General features: G+C 44.5%; 1 protein-coding gene across 2 annotated transcripts in view; it reads left to right on the top strand.

Annotated features, from left to right (window-relative positions):
* STAG1 (stromal antigen 1) overlaps positions 1–14,555 on the top strand; it is a 118,446-nt gene extending 103,891 nt beyond the window's left edge. Inside the window, exons 24-33 of one of the 2 annotated variants that reach the window (XM_010193915.1) lie at positions 1,085–1,224; positions 2,226–2,327; positions 3,831–3,979; positions 4,829–4,957; positions 7,944–8,149; positions 9,520–9,691; positions 11,505–11,615; positions 12,472–12,586; positions 13,766–13,846; positions 13,941–14,555. In XM_010193915.1, the coding sequence (XP_010192217.1) occupies positions 1,085–1,224; positions 2,226–2,327; positions 3,831–3,979; positions 4,829–4,957; positions 7,944–8,149; positions 9,520–9,691; positions 11,505–11,615; positions 12,472–12,586; positions 13,766–13,846; positions 13,941–13,964 (1,229 nt within the window). In that variant the 3' untranslated portion in view covers positions 13,965–14,555. The remainder of the gene's footprint in view (positions 1–1,084; positions 1,225–2,225; positions 2,328–3,830; positions 3,980–4,828; positions 4,958–7,943; positions 8,150–9,519; positions 9,692–11,504; positions 11,616–12,471; positions 12,587–13,765; positions 13,847–13,940) is intronic. The other variant, XM_010193914.1, reaches the window with a different exon arrangement.
* Positions 14,556–19,023: the final 4,468 nt, after the last annotated feature.

The raw sequence follows: 19,023 nt of genomic DNA, 5'->3' as shown, positions 1-19,023 counted from the left end.
AGGACGACAGCCAGGAGGAGGATGGAGATATTTGTGTGTAACCTCCATTCCCCAGTGCTGCTCTGACTCCGTGAAGTCGGTCTGAGCACTCACAGCTCTTGATTCAGAACACATCCGTAATGATAAAACGAAATTAAGGAAGGGGTGCAGGGGAGGGGTGTACCAATGGGCTTTGATTCTGGGTTAAAGCATCTCAGGACTGAAATGTTCATACATGCCCCCAGTCAGCTGCACTGCCTGTGAGAGGTTTCCTGTGCTCAAATACAGGACCTAAGTCCCGTGGCTCTGTGGGGCTCTGGTCAGAACACAGCAAGAGCCGCAGTGACGCTGTCTCTCCTCCCCCTGCATGGGGCTGTGCTGCTTCACACGGGCTGGAAGGTTCCCTCCAGGAACAAGCTGTTCTAAATGCCACAGAATATTGTGTTTTATCACAACTTTGATAGCCGATTTCATTTTCTTACATAAGTTGCAGAATATGCTTTTATTACATGATGTTATATTTAACGTTTTGTGTGTGTAGTTTCATTTTAATTCACAGAATGGAGTCGTACTCAGGGACTTAACACCTAAAACATTGCCGTTCAGTAGGAATGTTTTCACAACGGAATTTTACGTCTTCTTGTTATTGAGGCTTTTGGAGCCAGTGATTTCAGATCTGAAAATCCAGGGCATGCAGTAGAAATACTGCTGCCTCTGATTCTCCTCACGTGAAACACTGGTAGCTTAGTCATGTTCAAGAATGTCTCCAAATGTCCTGTGTGTCAGGAGTTAAGGAAACGGCATTCAGCAACTCTTCACCCTGGCCTTTTACAGGGTAAAGGAAATCGGTGGTTCAGCTCCCTGTGGATGTTCAGTACCTGTCCAGGACTGCAGCACCCCTGGTCAGCGGTGCCTCGTGTTCCTGACCTTTCCCAAATGTCCCAACACAGGGAGGACTCAAGCATTACCACCTTTCATTTCAGCTTCTCCTGCAGCAGGCCTTGCTTCGTTTTAAAGAACCGATGGTTTCTAGCAGCTACTCTCTGATAACGTTGCTTTAGAACATAGCGGGTACTTGTAAACATGTTATTGTTGATGCTTTCAGAGGGAGATGAAGAAGATGAAGCTAACAAAATAGAAGCTTTACACAAGAGAAGAAACCTTTTGGCTGCCTTCAGCAAGCTGATCATTTACGACATTGTGGACATGCATGCAGCAGCAGATATCTTCAAGCACTATATGAAGGTACAGCTCCACGTGTTCTTCTCTACCCAGCTGAACACGGATCATGGTGCCAGGGCCCCTCTCCCTTCCAGTGCAGCAGTTCAAGGTGGCTCACTTTGGAAAGCCTTATAAGCCTTTGGTCGCTGCTCAGGGTCAGTCTTGCTTAGCATTTTTTTCCAGAGCAGGAGTTTGAAGCTGTCCCAACCCAGGTTGGTTTCCTGCCCGCTGCTCCAGGGTGTTCCTCTCCTCTCCCTGCGCCCTCTTCCCCTTGACATTGGGAAAGAGAGAGAGAAATTGAGTTTAAATTGAATACAAACCAGAAGGATCTCTGTACCAAAGAAGGTGGAAGCAATATTGAAGAAGGAATGAAAATAAGTGGTTGCAAATGCAGAAGTATTAGGCTGAAAGAATACTGGTTTGAGGAAAAAAAATACATTCTCAGCTGGGAAGTTTTAATGGTCACACAGGCTTCTCTACCCAAATGGTCAGCACCAGAGGCTGTGGTTTTCAGCAGCTATTCTTCTAACATCAAAGCAAATCAGCACTTCATCCTGGCTGATTCCTCACTCCGCTTTCTGGCTTCAGTGAGTTCCTTTGTTGGCCATTAACTCCCCTGGTGTTGTGTATGGAGCTGCACACCCGTGAGCTGCTGCCCGCTCACGCACTGCTGCCTGTGGAAGGTGTGTCTGCTCCACGCAGTGTTGTTCCTTAGGGTTCACAGCCATGGGTCACTGTCATCAAATGTTTCGTTTGGGGTAAGAAATACTCTTTTGGTTATTTTTCAACACATTCGTTACAAAAAGTGATAACAAATGCAGAGGTTCCTTATCTCATCACTGGGCGCAGGCTATCAGTCACTTTAAATTTAGACATTGAAATATTGCCTCCCACTCACACACAACCTGGATTCTAGACTAGACAAGAAGAATTACAAGTAATCTTTGTATCGCTCAAACTGTAAGAAATTGCATAAGAGTTAAATTGAAAGATGTAAAGAGGTTTTTTCCACATTTTTTTCCTAGTACTACAATGACTATGGGGATATCATTAAGGAAACCCTGAGCAAAACAAGGCAAATTGATAAAATCCAGTGTGCAAAGACGCTCATTCTCAGTTTGCAACAGGTAAGAATGTTGATTTTTGCTGGAAATGCCTCATTGCAAGGAACACTGGACAGGCTTTTCTCTGGTGCCCTTTACAACTCGGTGAAAACACTGCACCTCTGTTCTGTGGTTATCTTGCTCCTCAGGTCAGGCTGTCACCCCTCCTCTCTGTCGTCTCCGTCTCCTTGAACCCACACTGGCCAAGGTTTGGTTGGATTCAAATGGAAGAAAGGGAGAGGAGAGCCTTGAGGGCAGCCTGGTCCAAGCTGATTCACAACATTTGTTCACTGGTACCTCGTGAACAGGAACAACTAGGATGGCTTTTTCTTCTTAACATTAGCTGGAAGTAATCCATCTTCTTTACATTTTCTCTATGTACTGATATTGACAAATACTGATTGATTTTTCAAACTTCCAGCTAATTAGTTTAAGTCTTGTAATATTGTTAGATATGTTTTTTCCTGAAAAATTTGTATCAACTATAAATTATTGGCTTAATGATTAAATTCATCCATGTTCTGCCAAGAGCATAAGCTGTGTGCTTCACTAAATCGCATTTAGGCCCTTGAAGTACCAGCTACATCCCATTACATAGAGAAATAACTTCTATAAATGAGATGATTTCAAATCACCTGGGCCTCCCAAAATTCATTCTGGAGTAGTAAGGGATTCCTGTAGCAATCTGGAAGCTGAGACAGATCTGTGAGAACTTGAGAAAAGCAGATGAACATCCAGAAGAATCAGGGGGTGGCTTTAAAACGCTTTAAAAGAGGGGAAGAAGCCAGGTGCCATGGATCAGTCAGCCCGGTATCATTGCATGGTAAAAAACAATTAGACCAACTATTTGCAAGTGCCTAAGTGATAGGTAACAGCCAGTAGGAATTTGTCAAGGAGAAATCACGTCAAATTAAGCTGCTTTCATTAATTTTACGGTAACAGGGCTTGTGGATGTCAGAGAAACAGTAGATTTAATGCAGCTTGATTTAGTACTGTCACTGACACCATCTCCCTCGATATTCTCATTAGCAAGCCAGGGAAATGTAGTCTAAACGGCAATACCAGCAGAAGATCTAGAACTGTTTGGAAATAGATCATTACTGTCCTGAAAGGATCTTTACCCAGTTATGCTGCCCAGATATTCATTAAACTCTGAATGATGGAATAGCAGTTTTCCTTCCTAAATTCAGAGATGCTGCTGATCTGATGGTGATGTAGGTATTTTAGAAAATAGTGCGAGAATGCAGAACCATCTTGATGAGCTGGGAGAGTAACAGAGGTGATCCACTGAAGGTACGTGCAGAATCCTGTTAAAGAACAGCACAATGTGGGGACAACTGGCAAACAGCAGCGACAGGAGGAGGTCTGGGAGCTGGCGTGGATTAAACGTTGGATGTGGGAGAACGGTCACATCTCTGTGAACAGTCATTGCGATGTCCAACCTCAGTAGCAGGTTCAGCACAAAAGCCCTTCTCAAGAGAAGTGTTTTCCAGCTGACAGATGTCAATAACTGAATTCTTTCTCCAGCTGTTCAATGAGCTCGTTCAGGAGCAAGGTCCCAATTTGGACAGGACATCCGCCCATGTCAGTGGGATCAAGGAGCTGGCCCGCCGGTTTGCCCTCACTTTTGGCTTGGATCAGATCAAGACGAGAGAGGCTGTGGCCACACTGCACAAGTGAGTGGTGGTAAATAAATGAGATTTTTATATCACTTCAGGTCAAAACTCATGCTCAGTAAACCTTTTCTAAAGGTATGCAACCGTAACGGGTCCCAGAATAATGACGTTTTTTCTAGTTTATGTAGAAAAATGGTGGGGGGTGTACAAGTATGTGTGTAAGAAAGGAGGAAAAACGAGCTGCCACCTAATTATTTGTTGGAATTTAATGGAGTGGCCATGTTTATCAGGTAAAGCCGTAGGTATTATACACACGTGTGTGGACTGCATCTAACTGCTGGAGATGGTTCTTTGTACCACACCACTCTGTTCTGTAGGCACCAAGAGCTTCTATAGAAAGATAATTCAAAAATATTTTCGAATTTATGTTTTTTAAGTGGAGTGAAGCTTTTTAAGTTAACTACTGTGTAGCAAAGTGTAGAAAGGTGCCACTAAATTTAAATTATGACTTTCCCGTGCCATAAAAAGGTTCAAATACTGAAGTTTGCTGTCTCAGAGACTAAGTCATTAGGGCTAGCAAAGCGTGATCAAATGCTATCAGACGCTTTCCTGTGCCCAGCAAGGGAGAAGTCAAGCCGTGCATGCACCCTTATTGGACAGCGTGATAGTGAACTGGTTTCTTTAGTCTCAAATGGTAAACCAAAGAGATGCACGGATCAATGTACAGGGAAGTAAATTCTCTGGCTTCTTGATACAAAAGTTATACTTTGTTATATCTCACTTATTATTCTCATTGCAAACTTCTGCTTCGTGCAGAAACAGGAGCCACTCCATCACAGTTCAGCTTTTGGGCAACGTTATTTTCTTTTGTTACAAGTGCCTGAAAATGTTCATATTTCTTCACTGTAGAGATGGCATCGAGTTTGCCTTCAAATACCAGAATCAAAAAGGACAAGATTATCCCCCTCCCAACCTTGCTTTCCTCGAAGTGCTAAGTGAGTTCTCTTCTAAACTCTTGCGACAGGACAAGAAGACTGTGTAAGTAAAGCTCTGCTTTCTGCTGCGGGTTCTGGGCGCTGTTAATCATGGTAACGTGTTTAAGCTCTCTGCGTTAACCAGGGCTATCGGAAGTCCCAGTGAGACATTTCACATACATAGTTATTCATCATTTTGTATTTTAAAGTAATACAAATAAATGAGAAAGGAGAATCAGACCCACTGATGAGGTGAGTGTGAGACCTCACAAACCAACATCCCTTAAGATTTCCCATGTGGTGCTGAAAATAAGAACCAGTCTTTTTTCAGGCTGCAAGAAACAAGAAATTAAATGTTAGCAGTGCAGGAAATGTACAGGCCCATAAACAGTGCAGTAACATCTGTTTCTGTTAGATATTTACATAAAATGTAAACTTATATTGGTTGTTTAATATATTGAGTTAAACTGGGAAATGAAGGTTTGTGAAGGCTTCTGTTGCTGGCACAGTAGGGCAGAGGAAGGGGCTGAGAGAGGAGACTGGTGCTGGTCAGGACAGAGCAGGGTGGCAGAGACCTGGCGGGCTAAAACAAGCAGCCTGGATTGGATGCGGTGGGTAATTACTGCGGATTAAATACTGGAAATGAACTAAATCAGAGGTATTGTGAATAAAGAGCAAGAAGCACTGTTTTATGAGCAGCATTTGAACAGGCTGCAGTGCGGCTGCAGAGATCAACGTAACTGGCAAAGACCAAACTGTGTTGTCAAGGGCAAATTCACAGTGAAGATGTTGTCAGCACCGCTGCAGAGATAACAACACTGCACTTCTAGTTGTTTCCTATCAAATGTCCAGGATTTGGCCTTTAGTAGTGAGAGAGAAAGGAAGAGGGTTTCATCTCCAGTCCAAACTCAGCCAAGCACCAAGTGCCCAGCGTGGAACTGAATTCTTTGAATGACTTTCTGGCCGTTTAAAAACTGCAGTTGCCGTATCTTCTGACTGATGGTTATGGGTGTCTTTCCAGTCCATTTTCTGACCACAATGAAATTCAAGTCATAGATATCCACTGTCACCACCTGCATTGATTCTTTCTGTCGAACTTTTCTGTAGTTTTTCTGTTAAGACATCTGTTTAAAGGTCTTTTCTATTAGTGTTAACAGTTATGAATATTACAGCTTTATCAGCGCTATAGGAAATGCATCTTGGTTAGCTTTGTGTAATTTTTAGTGTATACCCCTTTGAACCGATCAGTTTTTTAAATTGTGTCAGTAATTTGTCAATTCAGCAACCACAGCAGAGGAAGCGGTGAAATGAGCTGGAGAACTGGGTGATCCGGTGGGGCCAGCTCGGCACTGCATTGCTGAAATTCCTCTTGTTGTATCGTTAAGTCTTTTCAACCTCTGTCCTGTTCTTCAGGACAGGACTTAAGGATAATAGGATTTTCTGACTGTCTTCCTGGTTGAACCACAGATTCTCCTGCAGCTGTCAGTTTAAGTGCCATTAGCCTGATTCCTTTTTAATTTAGCGAGGCTCATCCTTCCGGTGCAGGCGTCATCCCTTCCACAAGTTTCTCCAGTGTCTGAAATGTAAAGTCCCATCATTCTGTACAGTTTATGACAGCTCAATTTGACCTGATCCTGTACACGAAATGCAGTGTTTGAGGAGATCTTGTTCCTTCGCCTCCTGTGCTGCCATTTAGCATTGATTCTCGAAGGTTCTCCTGCTCCTGGTGTCCACACACACAACCACGGCTGCTTTTGCAGGACTGTGAAGATTGCTGCGGTGGAATAATTTCTCATGGTTTTATCTGTCTTCATTGTAGTCATCTGTATGTGAGCTATTCACTTGAGCTGAATGAAACAGGTCCCTTAGGGCACAGTTTATCTGATCTGTGCTAAATGACTGCTTTGAGATGAGTTCAGACGTGACCTGGGTTCCATTGCCTGTGGCCACGATAAGAAGAGTCCAGATAACCTGCGTGTATGCAAAGGTTTCTTGTGGAGATGTCTCCATCCCCTCCCTGGAGAGCTCTGTCCTGTTGGCACCCATCAGGGATGGCTGCGTTTCACCCGGTGCCTCGCTGACACTGCAGCCTCTGCTCTGCTTTCGATGGGATTTGCCCTTCTCCTCCAACCCACAGGGACCTTCCCCCCTCCAGAGGGGCTGCCCATGAGCAGGAAGGTGCGTGACCACCCTCTGCTGGAGACGTCCCGTGTGCAGGATCATCCCTGGCCTGGCCGCCTCCTGCCCAGCCCTGTCCCTGACCCCAGCCAGGGGCTGCTCCTCCGGATGCGCTCCAGAACGGTGCTGAAGGCTCAGGACCACAGAGCTGCCTCTCACACAGAGTCCTCCAGCTTGGCTTCCCCACCCAAAAAATGAATTACCCATCCAATACATCTGCATGTGTCATCCGTCCTCGGTGCAGAATACCAGTGCTGGCACAGTTCAGCAAACACTGGAGGACTGCTTTGACTGCCGTAATTAAATAATCAGTGGGAAATGCAGACAACTCAAACGCCCTCCAGATCATATACAGGAGGGTTGTTTCCATAAGTTAACGAGTGTGCATTGGTCTTCTGTGTGGCAGGGGAACAGATCTTCCTTATTTTAAATGAAAAATAACTGCTTGCATTTGGGGAAACCATTTTTCGTGTTCCAAGATGCAAAAGGATGTCCCACATCCTCACAGCAGTGGCTCTAACTCGGTCTGTGGACACAGCAGCAATAGAAGTGGCTTCCTCACCGTGCAAAATAGGAAAGGAATTCAGATGAGGTGCGAAGTCGTCACAGACAAACGTGGGAGGAGGATGCTGGGGAGAGAATAATATTTAATATTATTTAATATTGTTTGTGAGTGCCCTGTGCATGGTGACATTCGAGGGAATGACACATGCTCCTTCAGTCAGAGACACAGGACCCTATCAGCACATGTTACTGAATTAAGGAAACACCAAGGTTTGTGTTAAGCTCTCAACAACATGAAGAGGGGTTGCAGGTTAATGAAAGAGGAACCATTGTGCTGTACCGCTGTCCTCACTGTCCTTTATTTTCAGTCACACCTACTTGGAGAAGTTCCTGACAGAGCAGATGATGGAAAGAAGAGAAGATGTGTGGCTTCCCCTCATCTCCTACAGAAACTCGCTCGTCACGGGGGGCGAAGACGACAGGATGTCCGTTAACAGCGGAAGCAGCAGCAGCAAAGCCTCCTCAGTGAGGAATAAGAAAGGACGGCCACCGCTCCACAAAAAGAGAGTAGAAGGTTTGTACGGTTTTGGTTGTCTGGTAGAGACAGCTCTGGTTTTGTACATACATTACAGCCTTCATTCGTAGGAGTCCTTGTGATGTATCAGTTAATGCTAAAATACAGGATATAATCTGTATGTAGTAGAAACAAGACATCTGTTCTGCAAATTCCTGTCACGCTGGAACACGTCTGTATGAGAAACACCATTGCGAGTCCCTGTTGGTGTTTGTCTCCACGAGATGTGCAGGCTCAGAGCTGTTGGAAGCTGCTGGTGAATTTGGGCAGAGGTGGCGTGTGTGGAGTTACTGGATCCGCACCTTCCTCAGGTGTGGACTGCAGGTTTCTGCCGTGCCTCGCTCTGGAGCCGCTGTTAATTAACAAACCCAATTAGAGCAAACCCAAGGCAGAAATCCTGCTAGAGATCAGTATTTCTGCAGTACTGGAGAACACTGCAAACATGCTCATCAGGTACTGGGTATGACGGCCCACTTCTGACAGGGTTGCATCTGTTCCTGGTTAATCTGTATGATGTAGGGTGCACTTCTGTGAATATGAATGTACTGTCTCTCTACAGAGGAGGGGTAAGTGGGATCTTTAAACTTCAGAGAATTATCCAAGGTTGGTATCTATGACAGTAACTCCTCAGTGCAGAATCTAATGCAAATTTGCCTGGATATTCAGCAGTTTCCCAAAATATTCTTTAAAAGTGTGTCCATATGCATTTCTACAGCCAGGCCTGTTCTCCACCATAGCTTCCATTGAGCAGTAGACGTGCCAAGCCCATCAGTGTCTTACAGCCAGGAATTCCTGGAGCTCAGGTAGATGAAACGGTGCCTCCTTTCTGCAGGACACGGTTTTGCTTCCTCAGGATGCGTTTTAAAAACCTGCACAGTAATAGAAATCGTTGGAAGGACACCACAGACTTCATTTTGGGTGCTGCTTGATGTGCAGTAGGCATTACTGATTGCATTACACCTTAAATATGCTTCCTTTTGAATAGTGGAAACTGTACCTCAGTTGCTGCATGCATATGAGATTAACAGTCTTATATTTAGATTGGAAACTCAGCAATTGGGAATTATCTTTGTTAGATGTGTGCAAGACACAACAATTCAGGTGGTGCTCCAATACAGTATTTGTTTGCAGTGGGGTTTTTGTTTGTTTATTAAATGCTTCTACTTTAAATTGTTGTTACTGCTGGGAATAGCTTTTATTGCTTAAAAGAACACAAAACAAAGTCAGAGCTGCAAATGTTGTCAGTAGAGGGAAGGCTCTGGTTACTGAAGCAGGGTTCAGCGAGTTGGCTGGAGGATCCTGAAGGCAGCGATACTGCACTGCACTGTCGGAACTGTGTCAGGAATTTACAGTATTCATTATCTTTGCAGATGAGAGTCTAGAGGGCTCGTGGCTGAACAGGAGCGAGAACATCCACACCCCAGGGACGCTGCAGGCACCACAGCTCACCTCCACTGTCCTGAGGGAGAACACCAGGCAGATGGGGGAGCAGATCCAGGAGCACGAGTCGGAGCAGGGGTCGGAACAAGACTTTCTACACAAGTAAGTGCTGGAATCTCAACTTCAAATACCATGAGGCAAAGGAGTTGCACGTCACTTACACAGATAATCTGTGGCTACACAAACACTCTATTTATTTGCAAAAGCAGCTGGAAATGTCTTGGCTATAGCTCAGCAACTGTAGTGGAATCATGGTAGAAATTCCTCATGTTAAAGTATCTCCTTCCTGGTGTCTGACCTCTTGGATGTTCTTTCCTTTCCCTCTGCCCTGTTGTCATGGCACGGGTCAGGTTCTCCAGACATGCAAACCGATTGCTTCTGAAGTAACTCTTCAGTCCAGTTCTAGCTGCTGAGCTGGTCATTCCCATTTCTGGGGTAATTTTGCCTTAAATTGTGTGTACTTTGTGTCACTCAACTCCCATTGGTAATTATCTGTCAGTAGGGTGTTTAAGAAGTCTTCAGAGAATGCTATAATGTGATATTTCTGTTAATTTGAAGACAATAACAGTACCTTTTTGGAGATAATAACTTTTATAGCTAAATTTACTGATCTGATTTATCTGTATAAGAGTCATACTGTGATGGCCAGAGGAATTGGGTTTCTACCAACTCAGTATAGCCTAAAACAGCCATGATATACCTCTTTGTTTTCCTCCAGCTCTTGTCCATCGTGGTTTTCTTGACACACATTGCCCAGCTGAATGTGCAGTCGCTCTGCTTGATCCTAAACTGTACATCTTCATCCTGTGTTCTGTATTCATAGTATTTTCTAAATAGAAATAATTAGTAATGGTCATTTTGCCTGGGAAGGTGAAATGTTCTCTAGTCTCACATGATGAGGGTTAGATGTATGCTACCATGTTGTAAGCTACTGAAGTCTGCCAGTTGGTGACCACAGGTTCTCATAAATCCGAGCAACTTCTAAAGCCAGGTGCTCTTCTGAGAGCAGAGCCTGTTCTGTGCCCTGTGCAGCACGCACAGGCATCAGCAGCGCAGCAGAGTGAGCCTTGACACGACCCGTTAACCAGTGCCCGCCACAGGAGAGACTGGCAGCTCAGCTGGCTACAAGTGCCTGTTAGTTTTTGGCACACACAATATTTGACATTGCCATACATGAGCTCGGATGACTTCTGTCCCCATATTAACCACGGCCTCCCAGATGTGGCCGTACCTTCTGGATGATAAGGGAGATGTTCTGGATCTCGGTTCCTTCTTAACAATTTTCCACTCTGCGGTCAAAACAAAACAGACTGCGTAATAAAAAAGCTGGTGTTGCTCTTGGAGATCTGCACTTGGTTGACTGCTGTTTCCTTGCACTGCAGCACACAAATCACACCAAATGCTGTCTGCTGCTGGATTTAGATGGTATTAGAAGTGCAGACTTTCAGATATCCACACGTGGCTAAGTTACTGGATGCTTAAGTTGATCTGGGTATCTGTTTAAAAGCCGTTTGTTTCTCACTTGTGTGATGTTTCTATTTAAAATGTGTGTCAGTTATTAATGTGGATCTATTCTTGCTCATGTTTTGCTGATCTGAGACAGTGAAGTAGGATTTAATGAAATGAATTTTAAAAGTGCTCCCACTTCAGGTGCACACCACACTAATGAATGAGTAATGCACGTATTTTATGTAGCTGTTTTTATTACAATAATTAATGGGTTTTATTGTGCACCTACGGTGAGAGGAGACAAGTTGTGGAAGGGAATCCAGCAGACGTGTACAGCGATGGGTGGAATCTGAACGCCTTAATCTAAAGCATGGCCAGACACAAAATTTGAGGAGATGGATATTGTCTTTACCCAACTCAGAATTCTTCACTGTTCTCTGTCGTAATGCTGCTTTATGTTTGTTAGTCCCCAGATGCAGATATCTTGGTTGGGCCAACAGAAGCTAGAAGATTTAAATCGGAAGGACAGGACAGGAATGAACTACATGAAAGGCAGAACTGGTGTAAGGCATGCAGTGTAAGTGTGCAGAGCATCATCTCCTTTTTAGATCACAGCGCTGCGTTTTAAATGGTACCTTTCCTAGGTCGCTGCCAGTAGTTGCTGCGTCATTTTAACTAACTCTCGTTAGCAAAGGCAGGGCAACAGCTGTGTCACGTTGGAATGGACCCCAGGCCATGGCGCCCTCTAGCCCAGGGCAGATGTGGCACAGTTCTGTTGCTTTCTCCCAGCGTTGAACCGTTCCCATTTCGGGAGGTTTCATGATCTGTCTGTTCAGTGATGCCCCATGAACTCCTCCAAGTTGTTGTCCGTTCTTCCTGTGAACACGTTTAAGCTTTTTCACCTACATCGTCTCTTGCCAAGGCACCCAATGGAGGGAGCAGGCATGGGTGAACGCTGGAGCACTGCACTGTGCCGGGTGCCGTGTGCTCTGGTGCTGATCCAGCCGAGTCTGTCAGCGCCCAAATGCTCCTCGGGATGGGGCCAAGTCTCTTCTTGCAGTGTCAGAAACTGGAGTCACTGCTGGGTTCCAGGGATTTACAGTGATCCTGGCAAACAGCGTAACTCCTGTTTGTAAAAGGGCAAGCAAACACAGTGAGGTTAGTGCCCTTTTCTTGTTAGGGACAAATTTAATTACTGTTTATAATGATATTACATGGGGCTTCCTGCCTCAGCCTCCGCCAGTGCTAGGTTTGTTTTTACTAAGATTTTCTTCCAGTTAATATTTTAGAAAGCGTGCTGGCTTTATTCTCGGTGTACAGTTTTATGTGAAAGCATTAAGGGATAGGATTTTACATCCTTTTTAATGACAGAGATTGTGGTTGGGAAATTTGAATGCCTGGAAATGACTTTTTCTTTCTCTGTGTTTTCTCAGACGAGGTCTAATGGAAGATGACGCCGAGCCCATCTTTGAAGATGTCATGATGTCCTCACGAGGTCAGCTAGAGGATATGAACGAAGAATTTGAGGACACAATGGTCATTGATCTGGTCAGTCAATCTTATTAATAGCAAGGTTAACATGGGTGAAAGCTCATTTAAAAGTAATCTCAGAAGCTCAAAGAAAAAAATTCAGAATCCTGAACCTGATTTCTTCTTGTCTGAACATCACAGAAGGGAAATGTTCCAAATTCTCTCTCCAAAAGGGAGAGCAGGCAGCAGTGGGGTGGATGTGAGGTGATGCCTTACGCTGGAACTGCTCCTGAACAGGTCATGGCATCAGATGGCAGCTTCTGCTCCTCTCATGGCAATGCACTGCCTGCCGTGGGGATCGCCTCTGTAGAGGTTATCACCTCGCTTGCCTCTGTTCTGAATGAACACTCGCCTTGTAAAATGGGAAAAATAATCAGTTTATATTACACACTTCACATTTTTATGCTTTAGTGTTTCTCCTTTCACATCCAAACAAGGCAGAGGTTACTTTAGGACTGAGCTGTAATGTCTTGGAAAGAAAATGTAGGCAATAATTCAATTGCTGCTGCTGAATGCTGAGGTTCTTACTAGCATTCAGATATGTCAAGTAACTGAAATCTCATTTACTGGTAATCCAAGGCGAGGAAATGAAGGAATCCATCAAGCCAAGGAAGCTCACATTAACTCTTACATCACTCCCTGTTCCTAGGGAAGGATGACACAAGGGTTTAATCCTCAGAAATATGATGAAATCTTAAGTAACTTTTTATTTTTCTAAATCCATTTTGAGCATGTCAGAGCCAGAGTTTCACCATAAAGTTAAAAGCAAAACGATGGTTAAAGAAGGCAGTTTTTATGCAGTCTGGTCTACAGCCCTAGCACAAGAACATTGTTAAGGTAGCAAGAGCCTTACGCAAGTCCTTAGCTATGAGCACAGACCTAAAATTACTTCACAATCCATCGGCTTTTGCCCCATTCCTTAAATAAATGTGAATTCCAGAAGTACTGTCCTGTGTCAGGGCCTGTGTTTGTATCAGATCCTGTATGGAAACCCAGGCACAGCTGCTTTGTGCAGGAACACAGAGCAGTGTCAGCAGCTGTGAGCTGTGGTGCCATACGACTCCTGTACCCCGTACCCGGTAGCCTGGGCTTGATGATCTTAGGCTGGGCTTGATGATCTCAGAGGTCTTTTCCAGCCCAATGACTCTGTGATCCTGTGTGATGGGATGTTCTAACACTGCTGCCTCCTCTTTTCAGCCGCCTTCGAGAAACCGGCGAGAGCGGGCTGAGCTGAGGCCAGACTTCTTCGACTCCGCAGCTATCATTGAGGACGATTCAGTAAGGCTTTACTGGTCTCGTTTGAGTCTGTCTGAGGCTCTTCTTGATTGCCATTACACCTCATTAACTACTGTCTTTTACATCCCTTTTCTAGGGATTTGGAATGCCCATGTTCTGAAGTCTGGTGAAGACATTTTACAAATTTGGAACTCTATTGTTTAGAGCTAGAGGCCTATATACTGTGATAGCTTGTATGAAAACCACATTTTTGATGTGATACGGTTTGATTTTTAACCAAATGATTGAGGTCAATCCCTTTTTGTAGTGCCAGAAAGAAGAGGAACTCCTTAGTGGTGCAAAGGAACGCTGGCCCATCCGGTCATCGCAGAAGGGCTGACCTCAGAAATCATTTGTATCCCTGTTCTTGACTGTCCTAATACAGATTTTGTTTTTCTGGATGAGGAGAAGTTTTAAATTGTTAAGACAGCTGTCGAAATAAACACTGTTCTACATACGTTTTCTGAAAACAACATTGAGTGAAAACAGAACTTTTTAACTTTATTTTTCTGCTGTACAATTTAAAACAGTTTTAACATTTGCCTTTTTATGTTTTAAAAGCTAGCCATTTTTATTAAACCTATGCCTATCAGCCATTGACTAGCAACGATGCTATAAGCAGGTCACTCTGGCTACAGAAAAGTGTTTTTGAACACACTGGATTTGATTAACATTATGGTACGCTTATATCCTCTCATAGGCATCGAGAAGAGCACTCTTCTAGAAGAGGGTAGAATCCTAACGACGTGCATCTCTGCCAAAAAATTTCAGATTCTGATATGATAAACCCAGATTTTATACTCTTGAGAAGATTTATTTTTATTTATAATAGGACATAAAGTAAGAGATGTCCATGAAGCCACTTTTCCAACAGACGCTGTGTAACATTCATTTTATATAGCACATGGGGACACAAAAACAGTAAATTTTCTATTGGTACTTGCTCTGTGCATTTTTAGCAACTTATACCAGCAAATAAAGTATTCTCAGTAAAACACACAAACGGTTCTCAAGTAATCACTTTGCTGTTTTTACTACCTACTTCAAGCCCTGCCAACCCAAGGTACATAAACAGCAACTTTCCTATTAGAAAAACGATTCAAGGGTGGGGGAAAGGAATCACTTTAGCATATTAAAAGCAATTTTAACTGTACCATACAAAAGTCTACTTTCCATGCCGTAAATACCCTTTTGCGCTATTTTTGTAAATTAATTTTGCCAGTTAGAAGTACTGTATGTGCTGCATAGGAATTTGTGCTTAGATGGTGAAGTTCTTAAGCTTAAAATGGAATACAGCTACATTTTCAGTGTTAACTGTGCATATTAAGAGTAATTCTTTGGGAAAAAAAGTATGATTTTTCAAAAAAGTTTAAAACGTCAAAAAAAACCTAAAAAACCCCAAACATTCTCAGCTAATTCATTGTAATAAGAGATTTTTCAATGTCTTCAATGATTTGGAATTTCATTACGCTTCGATTTTATGACTCTGCCTAGTAGCTGCTACTTAGTTAAAACTGGCCTGATACCAGCGGTGCTGGCCATCCACACCTTGCACTGACTCCAGGAACCAGCCCCAAAATGTTAATCTTCTGTTCTGCATTCTGGTATTTGAGATACGCAGCAGACTGACCCACTTGGAGCACAGCAGTTTTAGAGGTGCTTGTTTTCTTTTAGCAACTGCAAAATAATTCTGGAGCTTTTTTCTGTTACGAGCTTACTGAAAAACAAACCAGTAACGCCCAGTGCTCGCTTGCTGGGAGGGAGAAGAATCCAATTTTACAAACAAACCCACGTCTCAGCTGAGGTTTCCTACAACACCTGCAGTTCTCAGACAAGGTTGCCAAAAATGTCTGACGAGGTAACGCAGCGGTTCCTGCAGTGTCAGCTGGGTGACACACAACCCAAAAACTTGATAAACAACATGAGCTCCCCTTTTCTGTCCACCCCAGCAGGAACAGGGGAGGGCAGGAGTGGCTGCGTTATCCCGTCACACAATAATTCTGTGAGCATAGGAGCATCACAAATGCTGCCCGGTTTGAGTCATGGTCTCAGACGAACCTTGTGCTTCACAGTCCTCTGTGTGGAAAACTGATTCCTAATTTAACATTGTAGAATACTGTATAACAAACATTTATTATCACGGTACCTGCAATGGGTTTCCAGTTCAGTTTGCAGTCAATAGGTTTTTGTATTATGAGTGTCTCCTTGATTGGTTTTGCTAGTAATTCTGTAAATTGTACATTTACAATATGAGGTTTTTTTTTTCCTTTTGTACAATTTAAAACTGATGCTTCACCTTTCATTTAATAAACTATTCAAAATCATGAGTATGATGAGCACCCTCTTCACTATAACTCTCTTCTAAATGCTCGTTTGGACCATCACATCTTGTCATCCCATTGATTAGAGGAAACACTGCAAGGTCGATCTCGCACAGTCCAGGCTTCACAACCAGATTCCTTGCAGCTCCCTTACCCCGTCAGCCTCACAGAAAGGAAAACCCAATCTGGTTGTGGTGGGGTTTTTCCCCTCCACTGCCGTGTGTTTTCGGTTGACCTGGGGGGTTTTATTGTGAGATTGCTGTCAGTCTGGTAAGGCATTAGACAAGTTAGAACTGTATTGTTAAAACTTACACTTGTTTGAGCTGTCACAAATTCTGAGAAGAATTTCACTCTCCTGCCCTGTCCGTCTGAAGGGAACTGGACCTCGAGGGAGCAATGGAAATGGGAAAGGCTTGGAAGCTCCAACAACACCTGAGCTCAATGGAGTTTTGCAGGTTCCTGAAACAAAACATCCTCTCGTTATTCCCATGTCTCAGAGAGAAAGGAGCTATTTCTGTCCAACCCACAAATGGTTTCATCTCTGTAGCACTAAAGAAAATGACTTTTTAATCATCTGGCCCACTTCCTAAAGAAAAACCATCCAAGTCAGAAGAAGTCACAAGATACAGAGGTGAGGAGCAGGGCTGGGATTCACGGTCTGAGCTGCACTCCAGGACTGTTCCTAGGACACAGCTCCAACAGCTTGTTAGCTACACTCAGCTCCTGCTGCACTGTGGAACACGGTAACTAACTGGTCATGCTGCTAGGTGCAAGGGCTGTTCTCTGCTGAAAGGATTTTATTTTGTACCTCCTGTTTCTGCAGGTGCCTGGAATTCAAGAGATCCAGTGTGGCCAGAGCAGCTTTCCAGTGCATTTCCAAAGCACTGTGCTGGTAGAGCAACTCACTGCTTGGAAATTGAGGGGATATCAAAGCAGAATTCTTGTGCTGGCAAGGGACAGAAGAGAGGATGAAGTCTACAGAACTAACGAGGTTAGGAAACAATTAAGAAAAGCTGTACTTCATTCTGTGTGACAATGAGCATTGGGTTTCTCATGACACTGGGCAGGCTGAAGAAACTATCACTTCACTTAACACAGCCACTCTCGGCTACTGATTGCCTTTGAGAAACCGTCTTGGTCCTTACCAACTCTTACACACTCTACTTACATGTTCTCTCACAATTCACCAAGAACTCATCCCATGGCTCTGACCCCAACACAGGAACATGTCAGTTTACCTTACCTTGTTGCAGCCAGCTGCGTTCCTTGGAGCAGCACGTACAGGCACTCGGAAACGCTCAGAGCGTTTCTGCTGAAATGCAACCAGGTATGTTCCTGCAGCTCCCTCCAATCTGTTTGCAGCCAGGGCAGCATATCCAGAACCTTAATGCATTGCTTCTAGCTATTACAAAAACCTGTGCAGCTGGGACTCACACTTGAAAAGCTCCTTCTGTGCTGTTTTGTGTTTTCAGATTGTTTTTAGTGGTTGTCTTCTACCCCTTCACAGGTACAGGCTCCCAGCTCCATGGCTGCACTCACCAGGGCACTGGCTGCACCCACCTGGGAAGGGAAGCTGCCTGCAAAGTCACCGTCTTCTTTCTTCCACTTCAGGACGCACTTGGGGAGCAAACAGGAGCAGCTGCAGTGTGCAGGTAGGGCAGTTCTGTCTCATAAAACAGTGCCATGAGTTACTGAGGTTACTTACAACAGACAGGTCCTTACAGGACTTCACATGCTTGGCTGCTGTTTGGAGCAGTGCTCAATGTGACTGGGGCTGTGGTTAAAATGCAGCATCTAATGAGTGGAGTGAGCATGGGGCCCAGGGCTGATCAGCAGTAACATGTACTGCAGGGGTTCCTTGCAACTCTGGCAAATAACCATGGAAAAAAAAAAATAATCAGGCAGAAAGAGGCCTCTGGAGGTCTCATTTTCAACCCTCTGCTGAGGGAGAAAAGCCCCCCCCAGTCAGGGAGAATAATTTCTATGTCCCACCAGAACTTGCAGTTTGGGTGCGTGCTCTCTTGCCCTTCCAGAGAAGCCTGACTTTGGCCACAGCCTGGAGGTCACCAACACCAACCTGAGCTCCAGCGCTGCTGCAGCCAGCACAGCACAGCACAGTGGCCACTCGGGCCAGCCCAGCAGAGGAACAGGACAGAACAGATCAGATCAGTCCAAGATTGGCAAAGCCTGGATCCCAGTGCACTGAAACACAAGCTCAGGACTTTTCTCTCTGTAAGTCTGTGGTGCAGGAAGTGGAGTCAGACCCCAAAGGTGGACCCAGGGCTAAGGGTGAACTCCACGGGGATCTGACTTCTCAGCAGCGAGAGGTCGCTGCGGCTCTGCCTCTCCAAGCCCCCTCCAGGGCCTGCAGAACGGAGGAGCTGAGGGAGCATTTGACCTTGGCAATCAGTAACAGCTCCCCTGCAGTAGGCACTGCAGGTTGTGTTTATGATTAACCCACCACAAAGGGTTTAGAGAGATGAACTGGTAAGACCCCAGATTAAATGAGATATGTACTGCGATTTATTGAGTCATTAGCAAAATCAAAATGGAACTTTTTACCCTGCAAAGCAGACCTTCAGTTAACAGTATTTGTGTTCAGAACACTGCCACGTCTTCCCATATGGCCAAGCCCCTCCTCGCACTCACAGTGGGATGTTGGCGTGTTTCTTCCAGGGACTGGGCTGTGTTTTATTAGCCAGCACATCTAGGTCATGGCAGATACGCATGCGTGTGGTCGAAGGCTGGATGATATCATCAACAAACCCTGTGAAAAAAAGAACCAAAAATCTCTGACCAACCATGAAGAGTTTGCCTCTCAGCCTTCTGTAACTAAGCTGTAACATGAATTAGCCAACT

Source organism: Mesitornis unicolor, unplaced genomic scaffold (assembly GCF_000695765.1).
Source record: "Mesitornis unicolor isolate BGI_N332 unplaced genomic scaffold, ASM69576v1 scaffold13851, whole genome shotgun sequence".
Lineage (NCBI taxonomy): Eukaryota > Metazoa > Chordata > Aves > Mesitornithiformes > Mesitornithidae > Mesitornis > Mesitornis unicolor.
Note: the sequence above shows the minus strand (reverse complement) of the source record. Positions and strands in the feature narration are given on the sequence as shown.